General features: G+C 40.7%; 2 protein-coding genes across 4 annotated transcripts in view; both read left to right on the top strand.

The window, feature by feature from the left end:
* grm2a (glutamate receptor, metabotropic 2a) overlaps nucleotides 1-1,795 on the top strand; it is a gene marked incomplete at its 3' end in the record, with an annotated part of 51,553 nt that extends 49,758 nt beyond the window's left edge. Inside the window, exons 8-9 of one of the 2 annotated variants that reach the window (XM_084063442.1) lie at nucleotides 758-935; nucleotides 1,728-1,795. In XM_084063442.1, the coding sequence (XP_083919568.1) occupies nucleotides 758-935; nucleotides 1,728-1,795 (246 nt within the window). Of the gene's footprint in view, nucleotides 1-757; nucleotides 936-1,721 lie in introns of both variants that reach the window. The other variant, XM_084063441.1, reaches the window with a different exon arrangement.
* Nucleotides 1,796-6,501: 4,706 nt separating this feature from the next.
* parp3 (poly (ADP-ribose) polymerase family, member 3) lies at nucleotides 6,502-20,484 on the top strand. Of its 2 annotated transcripts, XM_084063443.1 has the most exons (12): nucleotides 6,505-6,650; nucleotides 7,274-7,383; nucleotides 7,584-7,809; nucleotides 9,057-9,182; nucleotides 10,056-10,238; nucleotides 10,779-10,911; nucleotides 13,288-13,514; nucleotides 14,395-14,553; nucleotides 14,891-14,977; nucleotides 15,075-15,252; nucleotides 17,048-17,191; nucleotides 20,041-20,484. In XM_084063443.1, the coding sequence occupies exons 3-12, from the start codon at nucleotides 7,591-7,593 to the stop codon at nucleotides 20,208-20,210; spliced, it is 1,626 nt and encodes a 541-aa protein (XP_083919569.1). In that variant the 5' UTR covers nucleotides 6,505-6,650; nucleotides 7,274-7,383; nucleotides 7,584-7,590; the 3' UTR covers nucleotides 20,211-20,484. The 2 variants fall into 2 exon arrangements, with proteins under 2 accessions (XP_083919570.1, XP_083919569.1); XM_084063444.1 differs by lacking the exon at nucleotides 7,274-7,383 and having other exon boundaries at nucleotides 6,502-6,650.
* The last annotated feature ends 980 nt before the right edge of the window (nucleotides 20,485-21,464 follow it).

The raw sequence follows: 21,464 nt of genomic DNA, 5'->3' as shown, positions 1-21,464 counted from the left end.
ATGATAGTGCTGATTGTCTATGAAGCTGTCTATTAGATCTATGAAAAAGTTTACACCATTTTATACGATATGTAGTGCGGGGGGTGCCTGCTTCATCTCTCTCTCAGCTAAGGGGTCCTTCGGCTGAAAAAAAAACGTTGAAGACCCCTGGAGTAAATGAATACTGCTCCACAAATGCAGAGACAAAACCGTACTATGAAAATACTACCCCATCATCAAAGATGCCTTTTTGTTCATGAAGGCGTATCAGGCGAGGTGAGTAATCTTTACCCAAGACATAAATAGCAAGACATCCCATCTCCGGTTTACTTCCCGTATCTGCGTTTGAAGTAGCGGACGCCTTTTTAGGAGAACGGAAGCAGGTTGGAGTCTATTCATTCCAATAGAAGAGAGAACGTGAACACAGCTTATGAACCATTCTTTAGCTCCATGGTCACGGAACTAAATATTGGACCCGATCGTCACAAGCCACACAATATTCACAAGATTTTCATACTAAAATGGCTTTTTTCAGAGGGACAAATCAGGAGAAAATGTGCTTTATTATCAACCTGTCTCTGTCCCAGCAACACACTCTCGCGGGATCTAGCACCAAACATAGGACGTTCACGAGATCTGCCGTCAGGCGCCGGCGCCCACTTATAGGAGACCATTTGTAGGATTTGTGTACCATGTCGCGTCGCCTCTAGTGGCTGCAATCGGGAGGGTGCATCTTCCTCAATTAACCATCTTAGTCTTTGTTGTTCCTCTATACCAGGTGCAAACAACCACCATGTGCATCTCCGTCAGTCTGAGTGGGTCTGTGGTGCTGGGCTGCCTCTTCGCCCCCAAGGTCCACATCATTCTGTTCCAGCCCCAGAAGAACGTCAGCACACTGCGAGTGAACACCACTCGCTTCAGCGTCAACACTGGCCCGGGCTCCAGTTTCTCTCAAGGTACCGACTGACAAACGTATTTCTTATTGTTAATATTATCACATTAATATTCATCTACTGCAGTGGCTCAGGGCCAACCCCTGTAAATAACGGGTCTGTTTTACTAAGTATAGAGGGTCTAAGTGCTTAAACTGAAGTTATATTTATGAATTCCAAATATTCAAATACTTTCAAGTATTCTGCGGCACCCCTGGACTTGCGTGACGGCACCCTAGGGTGCCACGGCACCCACTTTGAGAAACCCTGGCCTACTGTATGGGGATGTTCAATAGGTGGAACATTTGGTGTATGTTAAAGGTAGGTATAAGTGATATGTTTTGGTTAAAACAAAAAGTTTTGTTTTAAAAGTTTAAAGCACTATATTCTGATAGTAATCATTGCTATAGAGTGTTTGTTCAGTCACAGGGGTCTCCCTCTCTCCATAAACCAAGGATTATATATTTCAAGAGCGATCACAGTAAAAATCCTAAGCATTCTTCCTCCGTACTGTGAGAAAAACAGCATCTGAAAGTTTGATGGGATGCATTTTTACACGTGAGACTGGGACCACTTTTACATTGCATTTTATGAGCGGTGGGGTTCATTTGCTGCCGACCTGCACGCGCATACTGGTTCTTATCAGTGTGACGCTGTCTGTTAAGGCGTCTATATCAATGAGTACTATCAGAATATAGAGCTATTTAACACTTATTTCGACCAAATAAAATCACTTACCTAACTTTAAGTTAGTAAATAATCCAAAAAGGTTGTTGTGAGAAATGGGGTATTTTATGTTTTTTTTTGCAGCATCAGCGGCCTCAGTCGTTCCAACAGTGTGCAACGGACGAGAAGTCGTGGATTCCACCACGTCCTCCTTGTGAAGATCTAAAGGGTTCCTCTGGGTTCCTCTGTGCCAAGCATCGTAAACAACAGAGTTCTACTGTATAATCACTAGTCCAGAATCAGGTGTTTCTGATATTAAAAGAGGTCACACAGAACATCATCCTGATTGTGTTGTCCTCTAAGTGCTGTGAGTACAAAATAATGTCCTGATTATTTTTTATTTTCTTTGACTAGTAGCGATTTTAAAAGAGATGCCAATGAAGTTCCATAATAGCCCGTTTTTTAATTAAAGATTCTACTTGCGACATGGAGTAACTTATAGTAAATCTGTTAAATGTAATATATACATACAGGATGTTTTTAATGTAGAAATTTGGTGAACCAGTTTGTGCTTTCTTGTAATTTATGTAAATAAAGAAAATGTGATTTTTATTAATATCAAAATGAGCGGACCTATTGACTATTCTGTTATGAACCTATGCATGCATATAATATTTAGGAAAAGGTGATCAGCTACGCTGTTAAAGGACGACTTCACCTATTTTCAACCTATCTTCATATAATTGGTCCTCACTAATGCCCATGATAAAATGGTGCCATTTCTTTCTACCTAGCCTGTGTCTCATATGAGGGCTGTGGACACTTCAGAAACCCACCTACCAGTGACATCATAATATTTTTTTTCAAGTAAGATTAAACATTTTTAATGTATTTTTGATTAACTGAAATGTGGCTTCTATTATAGCATGCTAACTTTTAAGGAATAGAAATCTTGCAGTTTCTATTAGCTTAGAATCATCACCCAATTGATGATGTCACTGGTAGGCGGGTTTCTGTACTGGCCACAGCCCTCCTCTAAGACACAGACAGGGTAGACAAAAATGGTAACATATTACAATGAGCATTAGTGAGGAACAATCATATGAAGATAGGTTGAAAATGGGTGAAGTCGTCCTTTAAATACCTGCAGAAACATCAAAGTAAACAAAAATCCCATTCTCAACCACAATATCCTGACTGAAATTGTTTATAACAGGATCTTTTAAAAAGCCCTTTGTGGATATGCAAAGCTGTTGATTAACATGACTTGTTTCATATGCGGAGACTAATCTCTTCAAGTGTTACTTTATGCAATTATATGCTAGACGCTAGAATAAACAACTTATATACCTAATATTAATTGGCAACATAGTGTATAAAGTAGTCCAAATATTCACACATTATACAGAAGGTAGATTAAGTATTGCCCTAAATGTATGAGATGTCTAATATTTATCCAGTCAATTCTGCTCAGTCTGTCAAGACTGCAAATCAAACAGTTTGGGAATAAAGAATACCCGGCACGAGTAAACATCTGCTAATACTGGATGACATTCACTAAAGCCCAAGCTGTGCCAAGAATCCAAACGAATATCAGCTTCACAAAAATATGTCCATCTGTGACCTAACACTGCCATCTTCTGTCCAAACCGTGTGGTCTTATTCTACATGGTGAGAAAATGAGTAGCTATGATAGTACATAAATGACATTTTAATGAATAGAATGTAATTTTGTCCAATCTGTATGGCAGAGTATGTTAAAGGGATAGTTCATCCAAACAAAATCTTTTTTTTCCTATCGATTAGTCACCCCATGACTTGAATTCATAGATATTTTTTTAGTTTTTGTCGCATTCCTAAGCCAATAATTTGATGACCATGGGGTGACTAATCGATAAGAAAAAAGTCATTTTGGGGGTGAACTATTCCTTTAATACACTATAACTTGTACAATTGGGGTGGTTGTATTTTGTCTCCCTGCTCTTCTATTTTAGGTTGTGTCAAAGGTCATGTCTCACCTATCTGGATCTCAGACCTATCAGGATCTGACGCGACTTTTGACCTGATGGTCAAGATCCAATGTATCCCCTGAGTAAGCAGGCAGGCTCTATTAGCTCAATGGTAAAAAATGTCAGCACTTGCACAGGAAACTGGGTTCAAATCCGGGGTAGAAGAAAAAAGTTACATAGTAGTGCACCTTTAAAATCCTTAGACTAGCAGAAATCTGTGTCATCTCCACCCTCAAGAATTACCAGTAGAGTCTTCCTCTCCTGGCAGAACTCCTCAATAGGCTCTATGCACAGCAGCCATATGAATTGGGCCCCTTCCTTACTTCCTTCACAGGTGTTACCAATAATACTAATTAAGGCTCTGTTCCATTTAGTGTGGCACAGCCACAGTGGTCGTCTTATTTTCAAGGACCACCATAACTCTGAGAGTGTACAAATGTGCACATTTGTACACTCTCAGAGTTACACACCCACCATAAGGGGCCATTTGGGAACCAAAATGGAGTGTTTCTAGTGAGCCAACATGCACAATATCAGCACACTGACCAGAATGGAACAGAGCCTTCATTAGTATCATTGGTAACACCTGTGAAGGAAGTAAGAAGAGGCCCAATTTCTTTCCAATGTGGCTGCTGTGCATAGAGCCTATTGGCCATCGCTACTACAATGTGGCTGTTTAGGAGTGAATGTGACCTTCCCTAGTTCCCTTTCAAATACTCCCCTCATCAAAACTGTATGGGCTACTTTAGCTACTAACTTATGCTCAGATGCTCCACCTACGACCGTATAAGGCTCTACAAAGGTTGGTTAAAACAGTGCAGCACACCAGCACAGCAGACTGGGCTGCCACCCATGAAGGACCTGTACACACAGAGGAGTAGGGTAAATGCCCAGAGAATGGTCTTGCGATGTATATATATATATATGTGGGCTTCCATCGTAGGCTATTGTTTGTACACATGACAGCAGGTACTTGAACTTTACATGCCAATATAACACACTTGAGAGTATAGGTGCAATTCAATAACACCTGTATACTGTACGTATATGAGAGCTGCTGTAACACCTTAATTTCCCCTCGGGATGAATAAAGTACCTGCCTGCCTGCCTGCCTGCCTGCCTGCCTGCCTGCCTGCCTGCCTGCTATCTACCTACCTACCTACCTACCTACCTAGAGGAAGAAATCCTCCAAAGACGATGGGGATGGATCGGCCACACTCATGTAATATAACAAGATATGCCCTGTTCTGGAACCCTCAAGGGAGAAGGCCAGAGGGGCAGACCACGAAACACCTGGCGGCAGATGTGAAGAGATCTGGCCACACAAATGTGGACATAGCTGGAGAAACTGGCCCAGGACCGGGATGCCTATAGCTGGAGAGCACTTGTTCGTGGCCTAGGCCCAAAGTTGGGCTGTAGGCGTAAGTAAGGGAGTAGGTGCACACAATATGAATTCTTTCAACATGATGTTCATCTTGACTGACACAGAAAAGCTTGCAAGTACAAATACATTTAAGTATTTGAGTCTTACATTTTTTTTTCCAAATGTATTTATGTAAATGATTAGATTATCTTTCATTTTATTTATGAAATACTTTTGAAACATTGTTCTTAATTGATGAAAAGTTGCGATTCTTTTCTTTAAAGTTTTTTTTTTATTTTGAAATAATGTTGCTGAGGAAAAAGCTACAGAGAGATTTCCCAAGCCATGGGCAACTCACTGAGAAAATATTCATAGACAAACATCTAAGGAGTCTAAGGATTTCAATTTATAGTATTTCCTATAGTTACTATAGTTGGCAAACACATGAAAATGTGTATACTTTTTTTTATATTTCACACGAGTAGAAGCATTATGTTTTTGTCATATTTTCTTATACTTTATGATCTGTTTTTATATTTTGTTGTTGTTTTTTTTGTTTATAAATACTAATAGATTCAAATTGTATTTAATGTAAACGGTGAGGTTCTCTTATAAGCCCCTTCTACGGTTTCTTACCTCACCGGCAAAACAATATTCTGTTATCTTTCCTAGGAAAGAAGTAGTAATTATAGCCATGACTAAATGCAAGGGTGAAAGAGTCCACTCTACTCCTCAGCTAGACTGAGGCAGAAATAATGTGTGAGACCAGGCTTGGGCGTGGACCAGTCCCAACCTACTGTATGGCATGGCAGGGCCTTTTTATTTGACAGAACAGTCATACAGGTAAATGAAATACATTGATTTAACACATTCATTGTAACTCACTGCAATGTAATCCTGCAATTGATTTGCATGGAAATACTTTTGTTCAAGAGTGGATTTAAAAGACAGGGAGCGGTTGCCTTTCTTGTGGCTCCATTTATTTAGGGAGTCAACACACATAGCTCAAATTGTCAAGCCCAGTGGCATGAAGTAAGTATATTTACTCAAGTACTACTGTACTTACAAGTACAATTTTGAGGTATTTTTTTAATTTTACTCCACAAGACCACAACAGCTCAGGCAAATATTATACTTTTACTCCCCTATAATTATTTGTAAACTTTAGTTACTACTTCGTAGATTTAGATACTAAAACATACATTACCCAGATTTCCACTTCAGCCAATTGAAAATAGTCGATCTACATTGTGAGCTTGTAGATCTGCTATTTTCAAAACATGTTTATACATTTTATGCATTTGAAAACTTCTGCATAATGAGTACTTTCTACTTTTGGTACTTTAAGTAAATTTGAATACCAATACTTTTGTACTTTTACTCAAGCAAATTTTGAATGACGGACTTTTACTTGTAACAGAGTATTTCTACATTGCAGTATTGATACTTTTACTTTTGAGTACTTTTTCCACCATTGCATATTACAGGTGGGCGCGACAGCGGCGGTAAGCTCCACCTATGACAGGGTAGAGTGCAGTGTGAAGAGCGCAGTCATCATTCATTCACTGTCAGGCTGTAGCGCACTGTGACAGTGTGTAAACATACATGCACTAACGTGTGGTATCTCAGGCGGAGTGAAGAAGCTTTGAACAAATAAACTCACTTGACGGTCTGTCTGTCTGGAGATATCCTGTTAAAAAGGTTAGTGTCTTAAGTAATAGAGCGTTTTTGGGTTATTTTGTCCTCTGTGTCTTTAAGTTGTATGGGCTTACTCGGCCTGGGCATGCCTCAGCGTGTCCCTAGTGTTGCCATGCCCGCTTATTATAAGCGACTTTGTGCTTGTTTTTCTGTAAAGTCGCTTGTAAATATTGGTAGTTAGGGTTGCGGTACTATGTTGTGCTTGTTGTTTCTAAAGTGTAGTTGCTTATATTGTGGGCTTGTTTTGTTTCTAAAGTGTAGTTTGTTATTTTCGGCTTGTTTCTTAAGTTGCTTATTTTGGACTTGCTGTCCTGTTGTTTGTTTAAACCAGTGTTTATCAAACATTTTCATGTCAAGGACCAGCCAAATTGATATGTATTTGTCTGCAGACCCCCATCTGAAAATATGTATTGCCAGGGACCCCCATACAAGATTTGTGTTGTTTCAAAAATGTTCATTTTTTTTTAGCAGATCTACAGGCTCACAACTCTTCACATCGCTATGCATTGTGGGCTTGTAGATCGGCTATTTTCAAATAGCCGTAGCCTAGTCGCTTCTTTTGGGCTCGTTTTCATAGACCAGGCTGCTTATTTCTCTCTCAACCTGGCAACACTACTTGTCCCTAGCTGGCCCGGTTTCTCTATCTGTGAGCTGGCCAGCTGAGTGGAAGCACCAGGAACTAGCAGCACTGCTAGCATATCATCACACGTCTTTCCTGGCTATAACATTATACGTGGTAATTATGCTTTGAAATGTTGCTCAGTTATATAACTATGTGTGCTAGAGAATAAACTATGCTTTGGTGTTGATATGTGAGAAACAAGCCATATGCTTTCTTGGGTTTAATTTTAGCAGACCTTGTATAGAACTGTACTTTTCTGTGCATTCCTTTTTTGTTGCAAACTGTTAATAAAGTATTCAATCACTCAATCATAGGACCACCATGCCACCAAAGAAAAGGTCTGCAGCCTCCTCCTCCTCCTCCTCCTCAGCTAAAGCTAAAGCAGGGGGCAAGAAGGTCAAGAAGGAGGAGCCTGAGCCAAAGGAGGAGGAGCCTCCTAAGGATGCCTTCACCTCTGCTAAGGAGGCTCTGCTGGCTGCAGGGCCGCAGGTCAAAGGTCGCAGGAAGGTGGACGAGCATGCTGGGCTCAGGTCTGCAGAGGTACAGTACAGTGATGGAAGAAGTACTCAAAATGTTTTTACTTAAGTAAAAGTATCGATACGGCGATGTAGATTTACTCTGTTAAGTAGTAAGTAAAAGTCCTGTATTAGAAATGTACTTGAGTCAAAAGTACAAAAGTATTGGCATCAAAATATGCTTAAAGTACCAAAGTAAAAGTACTCATTATGCAGGGTGTCCCATTTCACAAGTTTTCAAATGTATAAAATGTATAAAAATCTTTTGAAAATAGTGGATCTACAAGTGCACAATGCGTTGCGATGCGAAGCATTGTGAGCTTGTAGATCGGCTATTTTAGAATGGCCGAAATGTATATAGTTACAAAATCTAAGTAACTAGTACTAAAGTTTTCAAATCATTTTAGTGGATTAAAAGTATAATATTTGTCTCTGAGATGTAGTGGAGTAGAAGTAAAAGTATTGAAAATTGGAAATACTCCAGTAAAAATGTTAGGTGTTCATTCTTTTTAGACACAATATACTGTATATTCATTCATAAACTCATTGTTGATATACTGTACATTTTATGTTCATTCATATTCATTAGCGATGGAGGAATAGCAATAGATGTACTGTCTATAATTCATTCATATATGTATTCATATATTCACTGTACATTTATGTCCACTCATTCGGAGACTCATCTAAGATCATCACTTACTTTTTTTTAATTCTTATTTGTCTTTGGTTTGATTCTTGACTCTTTATCTGCACCTCACCTGTATTTCATTCTTACTGATGTTGTTGCTATGACAACACATGAATTTCCCTACAGCAGGGGTCTTCAACAGGGGATCCTCAGAGTTACTACAGGGGGTCCGCCAAATCTTTGTGTGATAGGATTTTTTATTTTACCGTAACCACTTGAACCCTAGTATCCCTTTTCTGAGGAGAACTTTGGCCAAAAATAGCAGATCTACAAGCTCACAACGCCTCGCAGCGCAAGGCGTTGTGAGCTTGTAGATCGGCTATTTTTGGCCAAGAGGCATAGGTGTAGAGGGGAAAAAAGAGCAAACCACGTAAACAAAAAAAAATGAATCTGAAACACAATTTTATACGACATAGAGGGGGTCCCTGCTTCATCTCTCTCTCAGCTAGGGGGTCCTTGGTCTGAAAACGTTGAAGACCCCTGCCCTACAGGGATCAGTATAGTTTGATCTTGTCTTTTAGATAAGTTGAACCATCAAACTGTGTCAAAAATAATAGTGTGCTTCTCCTTCTGTCCCGCAGGTGTACGAGGACTACGATTGCATGCTGAATCAAACAAACTGTGGACAAAACAACAACAAATTTTATGTCATTCAAGTTCTCAAAGCAAATGGAAAGTATCACTGTTGGACCAGATGGGGTAGAGTGGTAAGTTTAAATTCACTTAAGATTTCCAGACACTAAACATCAGTGGTTCTCAAACGTTTCAGTCTCAGGTCACCCCTGTAAATAACTTTTTCATCCAAGGCACCCCTGAATTACATTGACACTTTAATAGAACGTTACATTTACGTCATATTGTGGTACGTGTACATATGTAAATCTTTCCCCCTAAGATGTGTCACAAGGAAAACTTGAGAGAATAGTAGTTTCCATTACGACAGATTGAAAATAACTTCATACTTGACATTTAACCACTTGAACCCCAGCATCCCTATTCTGGGGGGAACATTCACCAAAAATAGCAGATCTACAAGCTACAACGTGACACGTATTTATGGCAAGGAGGTTTGGTGGTCTTAATAAGTATAGAGGGTCTAAGTGGTTAATCTGAAGTGAAGTCCAAATACAAGTATTCTGCGGCACCACTGGACTTGGGTCACGGCACCCTAGGGTGCCACAGCACTAGCCTGGGACCAGACGAATCTGCCAGTGCAAAAACAAAAATTGCGATGTGGGTCTGGCACCTCTCCGTTGTGAATCCATTTCCTGCTCCCGAAGTCTGGGGTGACCAATCAGGGCCCAGTATTCAAATATGGGAGACTGTAATTGGTAGTTGTTTGTAGGTCTAACCAATTGGGTCCAGAGCCATTGCTTTGATCCCGCCCCTTGGAGAAAAAAAACGTCCTCATAGAAGCACCAGACTCATATCCACGCAGTGATATAGTCTGGCTACGCGAGGCTACCACGGCACCCACTTTGAGAAACCCTGTACTTAACATTGAACTCTGTGCAAAATGCTAATAAGTGTTTTTTTCTTCCTCCTGTCCCTTCATGTCTTATTTTCTAATCTAATTTCAGGGGGAAGTGGGACAATCAAAGTTGTCCCCGCCTCACGGAGACGCTGAAAAGGCAATAAAGGACTTTGAGAAAAAGTTCAAAGACAAGTCGCAGAACAAGTGGACGGATCGTCTTAACTTCGTGTCTCACGCTGGGAAGTACACTTTGATAGAGGTGGACGGGGAACAAGATGCTGAGGTTAAGGTAATATTTGAGCATCAACTCGATTTATCTATAACCTCTGTCCATGACAGACTTAAAGAAGTAATAGCCAGATATGGAGTTGTTGGAACAACGTATGATTCATTGTTTGAAGCAGTGGTGGGAAAACTACTCAAAAAGTAAAAGTAGTCATTATGCAGAATGTCCCCATTTCACATGTTTTCAAAAGTCTAAAATGTATTTAAAATAATAATTAAAAAAAAAAAAAAAAAAAAAATATATATATATATATATATATATATATATATATATATATATATATATATATATATATATATATAGAGGTATATTAGACATTTACTCAACAGCACTTCAATAAATGTACTTAGTTAGTTACTTTCCACCACTGGTTTGAATGCATTGTATTTACTAGTGAAATGTCCCGTTGTTTGCCATGTTTTATTTACATTGCCCCCTTGTTGCGTAAATCAACCATAGGCTGCCCACAGCTTTTTTTTGGGGGCTCACTTTTTCCTTCAAGCTACAGAACTTTAACTGACTGTTCCCTGATACATACTGCAGGTGGAGGATGCTGTTGACGGGAAGAGTTGCAAAGTCCACCAGCCGCCCACCCTGGATGATCCTACACAGAGCCTCATCAAGCTCATCTTCAGCACAGACATGTTCAAGGAAGCCATGGAGTGTATGAACCTAGGTGGGTGTGTCTCTTAATCCAGCCGTTACCACCATTGTCCCACTTATCCCGCCCGTTCAGGGTCATGAAGCCAAGCAATGTTCATTACGTAACAGCAGTGGTGGAAAGTAACTAAGTACACGTACTCAAGTACTGTACTTAAAGGAGACATCCGGTCATTTTAAGTGTTATGTTTGATGTGCGTCAACGAGCTAATGCTGGGCCTGCTTATCTCTCTGCATGGCAGCCCCAGATTGCCAGGTCGGGAGAGAAACAGGCAACCAGCATTAGCTCGTTCTGTTATTAGCCGTTAGCTTCTCGGAGTTTTAGCGCCTGTTACATTATCATGGGACTCAACAATGAGTACTAGAAGCAAAAAAACAGACTTTGCATTTGTTAAAATAGGCGAATTTGGGCTATCCAGCATCCTACTATCATGCCAACGGTGGGGGTCGATAGGGGGATTTGTGGAGTCACGCGATTTTCATTTCTACGTCGGTAAGTGATTTGACGCACATCAAACATAACACTTAAAATGACCGGATGTCTCCTTTAAGTGCAATGTTGAGGTTACTTGAGTATTTCCAATTTCCAATACTTTTACTTCTACTCCACTACATCTCAGAGGCAAATACTCCACCACAATTATTTGAACATTTTAGTTACAAGTTACTTTGTGAAACATGCATTAACCACTTCAGCCATGGCTATCTGAAAATGGCCGATCTACAAGCTCACAACGCGTCGCAAAGCGACGCGTTGTGAGCTTGTAGATCTGCTATTTTCAAATATTTTTTTAGACATTTTGAAACATGAAATGGGATATTGTGCATGATGAGTACTTTTACTAATGTATAGTTTTACACCAATACTTTTGTACCTTTACTCAAGTAAATACAGGACTTTTACCTGTAACAGAGTATCTCTACATTGCAGACAGTATTGACTATACTTTTACTTAAGTAAAGAACATGAGCACTTTTTCCACCACTGCGTAACAGTCCAATATTATACCTGTTGGACTGGAATGCCTATTTGCATTTAAAAGGGTCATACGTAGAAGCAATCTATTGTAGTCACTTACCCCACCCTTGTTGGCTTTGAGGATCAACGGCTATAGATTCCAGCTGTAAATTATCGACCCACAGTGAGGGAGGCTAAAGTTTACGCGTACACAGGCCATCGTATTGTGTAAGACTTATTAAAGGCATTGTAGGGAACATTAAGCCTAAATTTAAAAAAAAAATATATATATATATTTTGCATTTTTTCCCCTCTATCAGCCACTATATAATGATGCTGGGGTGTTTTCTTCCATTGAAACACAGTCCTCCTTCTGAAATCCGTATTTTCCCTAATGTTTATGTGTTCTATGTTTATGTCCGGGACGTAAATTAACGCACGCATGTGCGCGTCCGTGCGCGTCCGTGTCCGTATGAACGTTTACTTTCGGTTTTAAAACGCTCTCAAACTTCGTTTTTGAGGCACAGAATTTACTTTTAAGATAGCGTGTGGATAGAATTTAGTTGTTTAACTTCATATATGTGGTCAATTTATCATGAAAGAGCCTATTTAAAAATAAAAATTCAGAGAACCAGCAGGGCGGGAATTTCCGCATATTGTATCCCAATAAAGCAACCTGTTTTCGGGCACCATGCCTTCAAAAAGTACCTCGCTATGGAACTCCCTCCTGCGGCACCCCCTGGTGGTCGGGGAAAAGTACTGCTGCTGTTTATTTACCTCTGAACTCCCTCGTATACCTTTAACCTTTAACATTTTGTCTGGTTGATGCCTTGGGATTTAGTAGGTTTAGTAGGGGTATTAATTGAATTATGTGCAGGGGAGGTAAAAAGAAAAACCCAGCAGGCTTATTGGGCTCAGTGAGATTGTAGATCGGCTATTTTCGACACACTTGATTAAATGGGCATTAATTTACCACACACACAAAAAAACGTAAAATGTTGAAATTCAAGGTTTCTTGCCAACAGCAATGATATGTTGTGAATACAGGTAATATTTTTAGTTTTTAATTCTTGACGGAAGGACATTCCTTTGTGACCGGAAAACAAACATAAATATTTGTAGTCGATTAATCTTGTAAACATGATTATTTAAAGACTGCTAAACAGAAAATAAATGACATTTTTTGTGTCAACAAGCCTTTTGTTGCCTTGTTGCCATTGTTTAAACATTTGCCACGTCCAAGGTGTTAGAATCTGATACTCACAAGCCAAATCCGCTGCAATGTGATTTAATTCAGAAGTTGGTTTTAATAAAGGGGTGTCTCTGTGTGCGTGTGCGTGTGCGTGTGCGTGTGCGTGTGCGTGTGTGTGTGCGTGTGTGTGTGTGTGTGTGTGTGTGTGTGTGTGTGCGCGCGTGTGTGTGTGCGTGGGTCAGACATAAAGAAGATGCCATTGGGCAAGTTGAGTAAGGTGCAGATTGCAAAAGGCTTTGAGGTCCTGGAGGAGATCGAGGCGGCCTTGAACCAAAAAAGAGGCAGAGACAATCTTCTACAAGAGCTTTCGTCAAAGTTCTTCACCACCGTCCCACACAACTTTGGGCGGAGCAGACCACCAATTATCAACACCAAAGAGATTGTGGACAGCAAGAAAGAGATGCTCATGGTAATGTTTTTGCACACACTCTGTGTCTTCAAAGGTAGCATAACCTTTTGATATTCAATAGGGGTGTAACGATACATGTTTAACTACGATACACATCACGATACATGGTTGACCATACGATACATGGACGTTATTGGTTCATTCATGGCGATACGATTCAATGATTTAAAATCCATGCAGTAACTATTTAGCAAATACATTAAATCTGTGTGAAACGTGTGGATAGCGGAGTTTTTTTAAGGGACACATTTATTATTATGGATATAAATAAGTAAACACGGTGATTCTTGACATGAACACAGATAATACACATACTATAGAAAAGTAATTAAACCCTTCTTTTTCTTTTTTCTTCTTAACCCATTCAATCCGGGGAACGCATCTCGTGTCATTTGAGATTTCTTTGGCCATTCGAAAATAGCAGATAATAGCGCGGCACCGAGTGCCGCGCTATTATTTTGTTCCAGGGACTTCCAGAAGCAAAGATTTGAATTACAAATGTTCACTTTAAAAAATATATATATTCAAAGATTTGCACACCATTTTCACATTTTTTCAAAAATAGCAGATCTGCAAATCTAAATAGCATTGCTATTTTTGAATAGCCAAAGAAATCTCTAATGACAGCGATGCGTCCCCAGATTGAATGGTTTAAAATGGCTAAATACAATGCTAATTGTACTTGTTACAATCGATTTATTTGCATTGCAAAATGATACGATACGATACAAAGTCAAACAATACGATATGTTGCTGTTTACATATGGATATACTTCGATTGTTGAAAACAAAATTGACGCACCGATACAGTTACTGTATCGTTACACCACTAATATTCAGTGCTGAAGTTTAATTTCTCAACCCACATGGCCTCCTGCAGGTGTTGGCTGACATTGAGCTCGCCCAGACTCTGAAGTCCGAGACGGAGAAGGCTGAGGAGGAGACTTTGGTGGAGAGCGTCCCTCACCCTCTGGACCAAGACTACAACTCGCTGAAATGCAAGCTTACTTTACTGGGCAAAAATACAAAGGAGTTCAAGGTACTGTCTGTGTCAAGTGATATGGTTAGTCTTTGGTTAAAATAAGTGTTGAATAGCTCTATATCCTGATAGTAGTCATTGCTATAGAGTGTTTGTTCAGTAACAGGAGTCTCTCCAGCTCTTTATTAAATAGAAAATGCATTTTCAGGTCAGGATACCAATTTTATCCAATCAGGATAGAGAACTCAGTTTGTTTTGACCAAAACATATCACTTACCCTACCTTTAATAATGCATCAGATCTTGAAAAATATGTTGTCTATTGTCAGTATTTTGAATGAACGGCCATTCTTTTTTTCTCATGTTTTTCTCGTCTGTCATTTTTGTTTCATTCGAAGATCATTGAAACATACATGAAGGCAACTGCAAATCGGAGCCATGCTCCGAAAATCCTCAACATTTGGGAAATGGATAGAGCTAGTGAGGTACAAATCATTATGTACTGTGGTGAACCCTGTGTTAGATATCAACGCAAGTGACAGCCGGGTCAGTCGTCTTATATCTTGTTCTTGTGTGTCACAGGCAGAGCGATTCAGTGAGAACGACGGCCTGGAGAACCGACGCCTGCTGTGGCACGGCACCAATATAGCCGTGGTAGCGGCCATTCTGAAGAGCGGCCTGCGCATCATGCCGCACTCCGGTGGACGCGTGGGTCGCGGAATCTACTTCGCCTCTGAACAGAACAAGTCGGCTGCTTATGGTGAGGAGGGTATTAGTGATTAGGGTTGTTAACGATTAATCTATAATCGATCAATTGCCGTTAAGAATATAATCGATCAAATGTATCGATTTTCAATTAACTCTCTCGGTGCCACGCCCCGAGATACCCCGAGTTTTCCCCGAGTACCCTCGCTGCCAGAACGAGAAATCCCGAGTTTTTACTTTTTACTGTGGTCGCGCTATTTTGTTTATTTTTCATGATCACTTTCACTTCCTGACTCCTTCAGAGTCACTGGGTTCCGGTTTCATGACGCAGATTCCGTTTCCGGTTCTCATTTTTTTTCCGCGGTCATTTTCGTCCAGAATAGGGAAAGTCATACAAAACGAACAGAGAGGTCTACTGGTACTCTCTTTGGTCTGGGTGACGATCAGTCATCGTAGTCGTGTATAACATCGTATTTTAGCCCGATCAGAAATTGTCGATAACGTCACATCCGTTTATGACCGGATGTGACGTCGGCCTGTTTGGGAGGGGGCGAGCGAGTCAACGAGGTGATCAATGTCTCGATTTGTCGCTCTCTACTGGTAGAACTGTCGTATGAGTTTAAGACTGCATATAGATAAGCTATTTGAAAATTAAATTACAAAATAACAACAACAAAAAAGTGAAAATTGCTGGCACTGGGGGAGTACTTTATGAAAATACTCTGGCACTGAAAGAGTTCATTGAAAAAAAAGAGATTTTTTTTTGGGGCTAGTGAAAGTTACAGCTATGGTCTGTGTGATATCAAATGTGAGCTTACCTTAATCACAATAATTAATCATATTCAAGGGCTTTTGGAGAGAAATGAGACAGACTCCATAGAGCCCTGCAGAGGGGAGGCGTGGTTGTGTCTGTGTCCAGCTGATGCTCGTTGACGCTCGTTAATGTTACAATTATGTTTCTGCACTCATTTCCGGTTTCGGACAAATTTTTTTTGGTCCTAAAAAACGCTTTGAGGTTTTTGGTCCTAAAAAAACACTTATCAATTAATCGAATAAGGTTATCAACTATCAATTCATGAATGAATCGATAATTTGCATTCCTATTAATGATATTAATGGTAGGTATGGGTATCGTTGGGATTTTTACGAGTCCCGTTCTGGTTCCGGTTCTGCTTATCGGTTCCGGTTCCTAACGGTTCCATATTTCAGTTCCAGAATGGTAAAAGGTCAAATGTTTATTTAATAGGGATGCACCGAATGGAAAATTCTTGGCCAAAACCGAATACCAAATATAGGAAACACTTGGCCGGAAACCGAATGGCCGAAAACTTTTATTATTTTAAAATATACTGTATATACATACAAATAAATTGAAAATGTACCATTGCTGACATAGCTATGCCTCTGTTGTAGAGCTACATGATTATGGCAAAACTCATCATAACTATAATGTGTCTCAGTTATTTAAAACATATTTATTTATTGTGTAGTAATAAAATACAATATGTCTCAAAACATTAGCATGCCATACAGTTGCCATACCGGAATGCGGCTGGGCTCTATACTCCTCCCTACAACGTTTTTTTTTACCGGATTTGTGATTTTTTTTATCAGATTGTGCCGTTTATGTAGGACTTCTGAACGCCTTTTGTTTGAAAAGGCTTTAGCGCGTCTATAGGAATCCGATATTATGCAGAACCGAAATTGCATATTTTTGATGAGTACCCGGTACCCGCCATTTCTTATTCGGTTCCTACTTGGAACCGAATTTCGGTACCCAACCCTAGTTAATGATAGTGATAATTGTCATAGTGAGGCTGGTTTTGTAAAAATCGATCTTTTTTTTGCAGTGCGTGGCTCTAATAACACTGCAGTGATGTTTCTGAATGAGGTGGCACTGGGTAAAGAATACACCATCACCAAAGACGATAGTAGCCTAAAGAAAGCACCCAATGGCTACGACAGTGTGGTGGCACGAGGACGAATGGAACCAGGTAACATCATTCTTCTTCACACAACCCTTTGTCCACATGAATTAACAACATAGTCCTGGTCAACAGTTTAATTAGTTCTCAATGAATGCTTGAGATGTATTAAACTGCATGTAATGATAACAACAGTAACTAGAAAAAGTGCTCCTCGGAGCACAAGTCTCCGCCAGCAGACTTGTGTTGGGAATGTTGGGAATGTTCTAATTCTTATGTTCTAATTAGAACATGTTACTGTGTCATAGTAACATGACACAAGTGTCCTATCCGTGTCCTATCCGTCTGTTTTATCCAAACCTTAGTTGGATAAAACTGGTATCCCCACCTGGAGTTACTGTATAACTGTCCTATCCGTCCTGTCTGTGTAAGTGTCCTATCTGTCCTGTCTGTATAAGTGTCCTATCCGTCCTGTCTGTATAAGTGTCCTATCCGTCCTGTCTGTATAAGTGTCCTATCCGTCCTGTCTGTATAACTGTCCTATCCGTCCTGTCTGTATAAGTGTCCTATCCGTCCTGTCTGTATAAGTGTCCTATCCGTCCTGTCTGTATAAGTGTCCTATCCGTCCTGTCTGTATAAGTGTCCTATCCGTCCTGTCTGTATAAGTGTCCTATCCGTCCTGTCTGTATAAGTGTCCTATCCGTCCTGTCTGTATAAGTGTCCTATCCGTCCTGTCTGTATAACTGTCCTATCCGTCCTGTCTGTATAAGTGTCCTATCCGTCCTGTCTGTATAAGTGTCCTATCCGTCCTGTCTGTATAAGTGTCCTATCCGTCCTGTCTGTATAAGTGTCCTATCCGTCCTGTCTGTATAAGTGTCCTATCCGTCCTGTCTGTATAAGTGTCCTATCCGTCCTGTCTATGTAAGTGTCCTATCCGTCCTGTCTGTATAAGTGTCCTATCCGTCCTGTCTATGTAAGTGTCCTATCCGTCCTGTCTGTATAAGTGTCCTATCCGTCCTGTCTATGTAAGTGTCCTATCCGTCCTGTCTATGTAAGTGTCCTATCCGTCCTGTCTGTATAAGTGTCCTATCCGTCCTGTCTGTATAAGTGTCCTATCCGTCCTGTCTGTGTAAGTGTCCTATCTGTCCTGTCTGTGTAAGTGTCCTATCCAATTGTTACAGTATCCGCCATTTCTCAGCCATTTCGTGATTATTCCTGTCTTACCTCACTTTGAAAGAGGCACAGACTCTTTCAAAGTGACACATGTATTTATAGCCCGTTAAATGTCACTAGCCAATCAGATCACACTATTTCACCGTATTGTCAAGTGTCACGTGAGGCTCGACCAATGTTTGCTTGGCTGACGGAAAGTGAAAACAAACTCCTGGCGGAGACAATAAACTGTAGCAGCTGTTTGCTTGCTTGGTTAACAAGTTTTAGTAGCTGTTTAGCACAAATAGAAAAGTACAAATTGTAAAAAAAAAAAAACAGCCTCAGCCTTATTGTGGCCATGCTATAAGTGAGATGTAGGAAAATAACATACTTGGCAGAGGGAACTCCACAACATGAACTATGTTACTGAATACTATACTACAGGGTTCCCACTGTCATGAAATTCCTGGAAATATTTTGAAATTAGAAAAACAGTTTTCCAGGCCCTGGAAAAGGTTTGGAATTAATCAAATGTTTTGGAAAATCTTTGGCTATCGTCTCTGTCGGTCGGAAACTGTTACTTTTCCAAAACTTACTTTTCAGGATTCAAATTCTAAAATGGCAAAAGTACTGTAGCAGATCTACAGGCTCAAAACTTGTAGATTTGTTTTGAGTAGTTTTGAGCTTGTAGATCTGCTACTTTTGATGCTTTTGTGTGACGCTGTAAGATTTACAAAAAAAACCACAAGAAGTTAAAGTACGGAGATAAGAGGTTTCTGCCCGACAGCAAACGAAATACACTGTTTTTGTCTAACATTACGTGAAAGACAGGTAAATTGTGGTAACATGCAGTGCTACTTGGTACGTTGTTAGCTTAGTAGATCTGTTCTTTTTGTCACGTGACGCCTTCGCTCAAGTCTGTCTTGGGGCATTGATGGCAGACTGGTTTAAGAGTCTCATTATTGCACTGTATGATTTCTATAGTCAGGGGTGCACATAACTTTTTAGGTCTGGTACGCAGAAGAGCACCTGGACATGTGACTTGGTGCGCATGGCGCCCGTCCCGTTTTGTCAACGGGGGGGGGGGGGGGGGGGGGGGGTTCAGCACGGTGCCCACCGGACAGTTTTGTCAACGGGGGGGGGGGCGAGAAAAAAAGGACGCTCTGCTTCTAAATTCCGCCGATTTTCGCCGTTTTTTTTTCTCACGCTGTTAGATAAAGCCCCCAAGGTTGGTGCCCTGTGCTGCTGCGCTGATTTTATCCGCCAGATTGGGACGTTCACGGCATATTTTGCACCATTACGGTGCGTTCATCATCGGTGACGAGTGCCTCTAACAGCCGCTGCTGGCTGCGTGCACGCAGCGAGGCAATGCGAGGCGATGCGAGGCAACGCGAGTCATATCTCTACCCCTGTGCCTAATGGCTGTACATGGGGCCGACGGGTGCTTTAGGGTGATTGTGTGAGTGTGGCTTCAGGAAGTAAATTCCTAGCCTCGATCTCCAGGCTTTTATTTTTTAGTTTTGCTAAAAAATAAAAGCTTGGAAATTCCTGTCCCAGCTGTTGGTGCGCAAAAGCGCCTCGCGTCGCCTGATGTGGTGCGCATTTTTTATTTTGGGTGCGCATGCGCATGCGCACCAGTTATGTGCACCCCTGTCTATAGTCCTGAAAATGGGGTAAAATACTTTGGAAAAGTCTTGAAAATTCATTGTTAAAAATGTGTGGGAACCCTGATACTAAAAAAAAGACATCTGCTCTGTTGTTTCCAGCCCCCGCTGAGGACACGTTCATCACTCTGGACGGCAGGAAGGTCGTGGTCCCTCAGGGGGAGCCGGCGGAGGACGCCCAGTACAACAGCAGCTCCTTCTACAACAGCGAGTACCTGGTGTACAAAGAGAGCCAGTGTCGCATGCGCTACCTGCTGGAGCTCAACATGTAGTTAGGAGGTCTTAGGAGGAATGAGGCACGTTCCTTTGACAAAACGAGCAGTTCTCCTCCTTGCCTATAACTCCTGTGCGTAACTGTAGGCTATGATTGTTTCCGTAGGAGGCGAGACTATGGATGGGACGACATGAGAATGTCATGTCTCGATCATTGTGACCGAAATAATTGCGATTTATGATATCACGTAAAATGCCACTTTTGTTAACCACTTGAACCCCATGCATCCATAGTCTGGGGGTGGAACATTTGCCAAAAATAGCAGATCTACAAGCTGACAACGCGTCAGCGTTGTCAGCTTGTAGATCTGCTATTTTTGGCAAAGAGATTTAGCGAGTGAAACAAAGACTGTATCAAGTACGTTCTTTTACAGGTGCGTTTTACGGAGGACAATTTCACGATAAATTTAAATCCCTGCGATATGATTATTGTGAGAGTTTTTTGTCACGATAAACGATAATAATGATGTCCCATCCCTAGGCGAGACGTGACGGAGCGCTTGTTTTCGGCATAACTCGGACAGCACTGAGTCCGCTGAATGCGGACTTCGGAACGTTCGGTACGGCGACTGACTCGCTTGCCCTAAATACCTGTACCTGTAACTGTAGTTCCCTTTTTCCAGAAGGTGGCATACCTGTTTCCTGTTCCGGGTCAGTTTCTCATAGCCTCATTTGATTGGCCCAGCAGCAGATTTGAAACCGGAAACGCATAACAACGAAGGTATGAAAAACTGACCCGGAACCAGGAAATGAAAACGGCACCCTCTTCTGGAACAGGGAACTACAGTTATGATGCACACAGTCCATTCGTGGTTGTGCTTGTATGCCTCTACTGTGGCAGTTTCCAAAATTGTTCATAATTTCTCTGTGCCTTATCTTTTTGCACTCTCTTTAACCCTTTAAGACCGGGAACGCATCTGTGTCATTTTTAGATTTCTTTGGCTATTCAAAAATAGCAGATCCTACAAGCTCATAGTGAGTGCCACGCTTATGAGCTTGTAGATCTGCTATCTTTGAAAAATCGTGAATACTTGTGCAAATCTTTGAATATATATTTTTGAAACAATTGTAAAATATTTTGTTCCAGGGACCCCCCAGAAGCAAAACAATTAGTTACAAATGTTCGCTTTTAAAATATATATATTCAAAGATTTGCACACATTTTCACAATTTTTATAAAAAAAGTAGCAGATCTAAAAGCTTGTATATCTGCTATTTTTGAATAGCCAAAGAAATCTAAAAATGACACAAAT

Source organism: Gymnoscopelus microlampas (genome assembly GCF_963454915.1).
Source record: "Gymnoscopelus microlampas genome assembly, chromosome: 7".
Classification (NCBI taxonomy): Eukaryota; Metazoa; Chordata; class Actinopteri; order Myctophiformes; family Myctophidae; genus Gymnoscopelus; species Gymnoscopelus microlampas.
The sequence above is the reverse complement of the archived record's forward strand: the minus strand, read 5'-3'. Positions and strand labels throughout refer to the sequence as shown.

Coding starts and splice junctions, on each gene's coding strand:
- parp3 (XM_084063444.1), top strand. CDS start 7,591: ATGCCACCAAAGAAAAGGTCTGCAGCCTCCTCCTCCTCCTCCTCCTCA. Junction 13,515..14,394: donor GCAAGAAAGAGATGCTCATG/GTAATGTTTTTG, acceptor GGCCTCCTGCAG/GTGTTGGCTGACATTGAGCT. Junction 15,253..17,047: donor GAACAAGTCGGCTGCTTATG/GTGAGGAGGGTA, acceptor TTTTTTTTGCAG/TGCGTGGCTCTAATAACACT.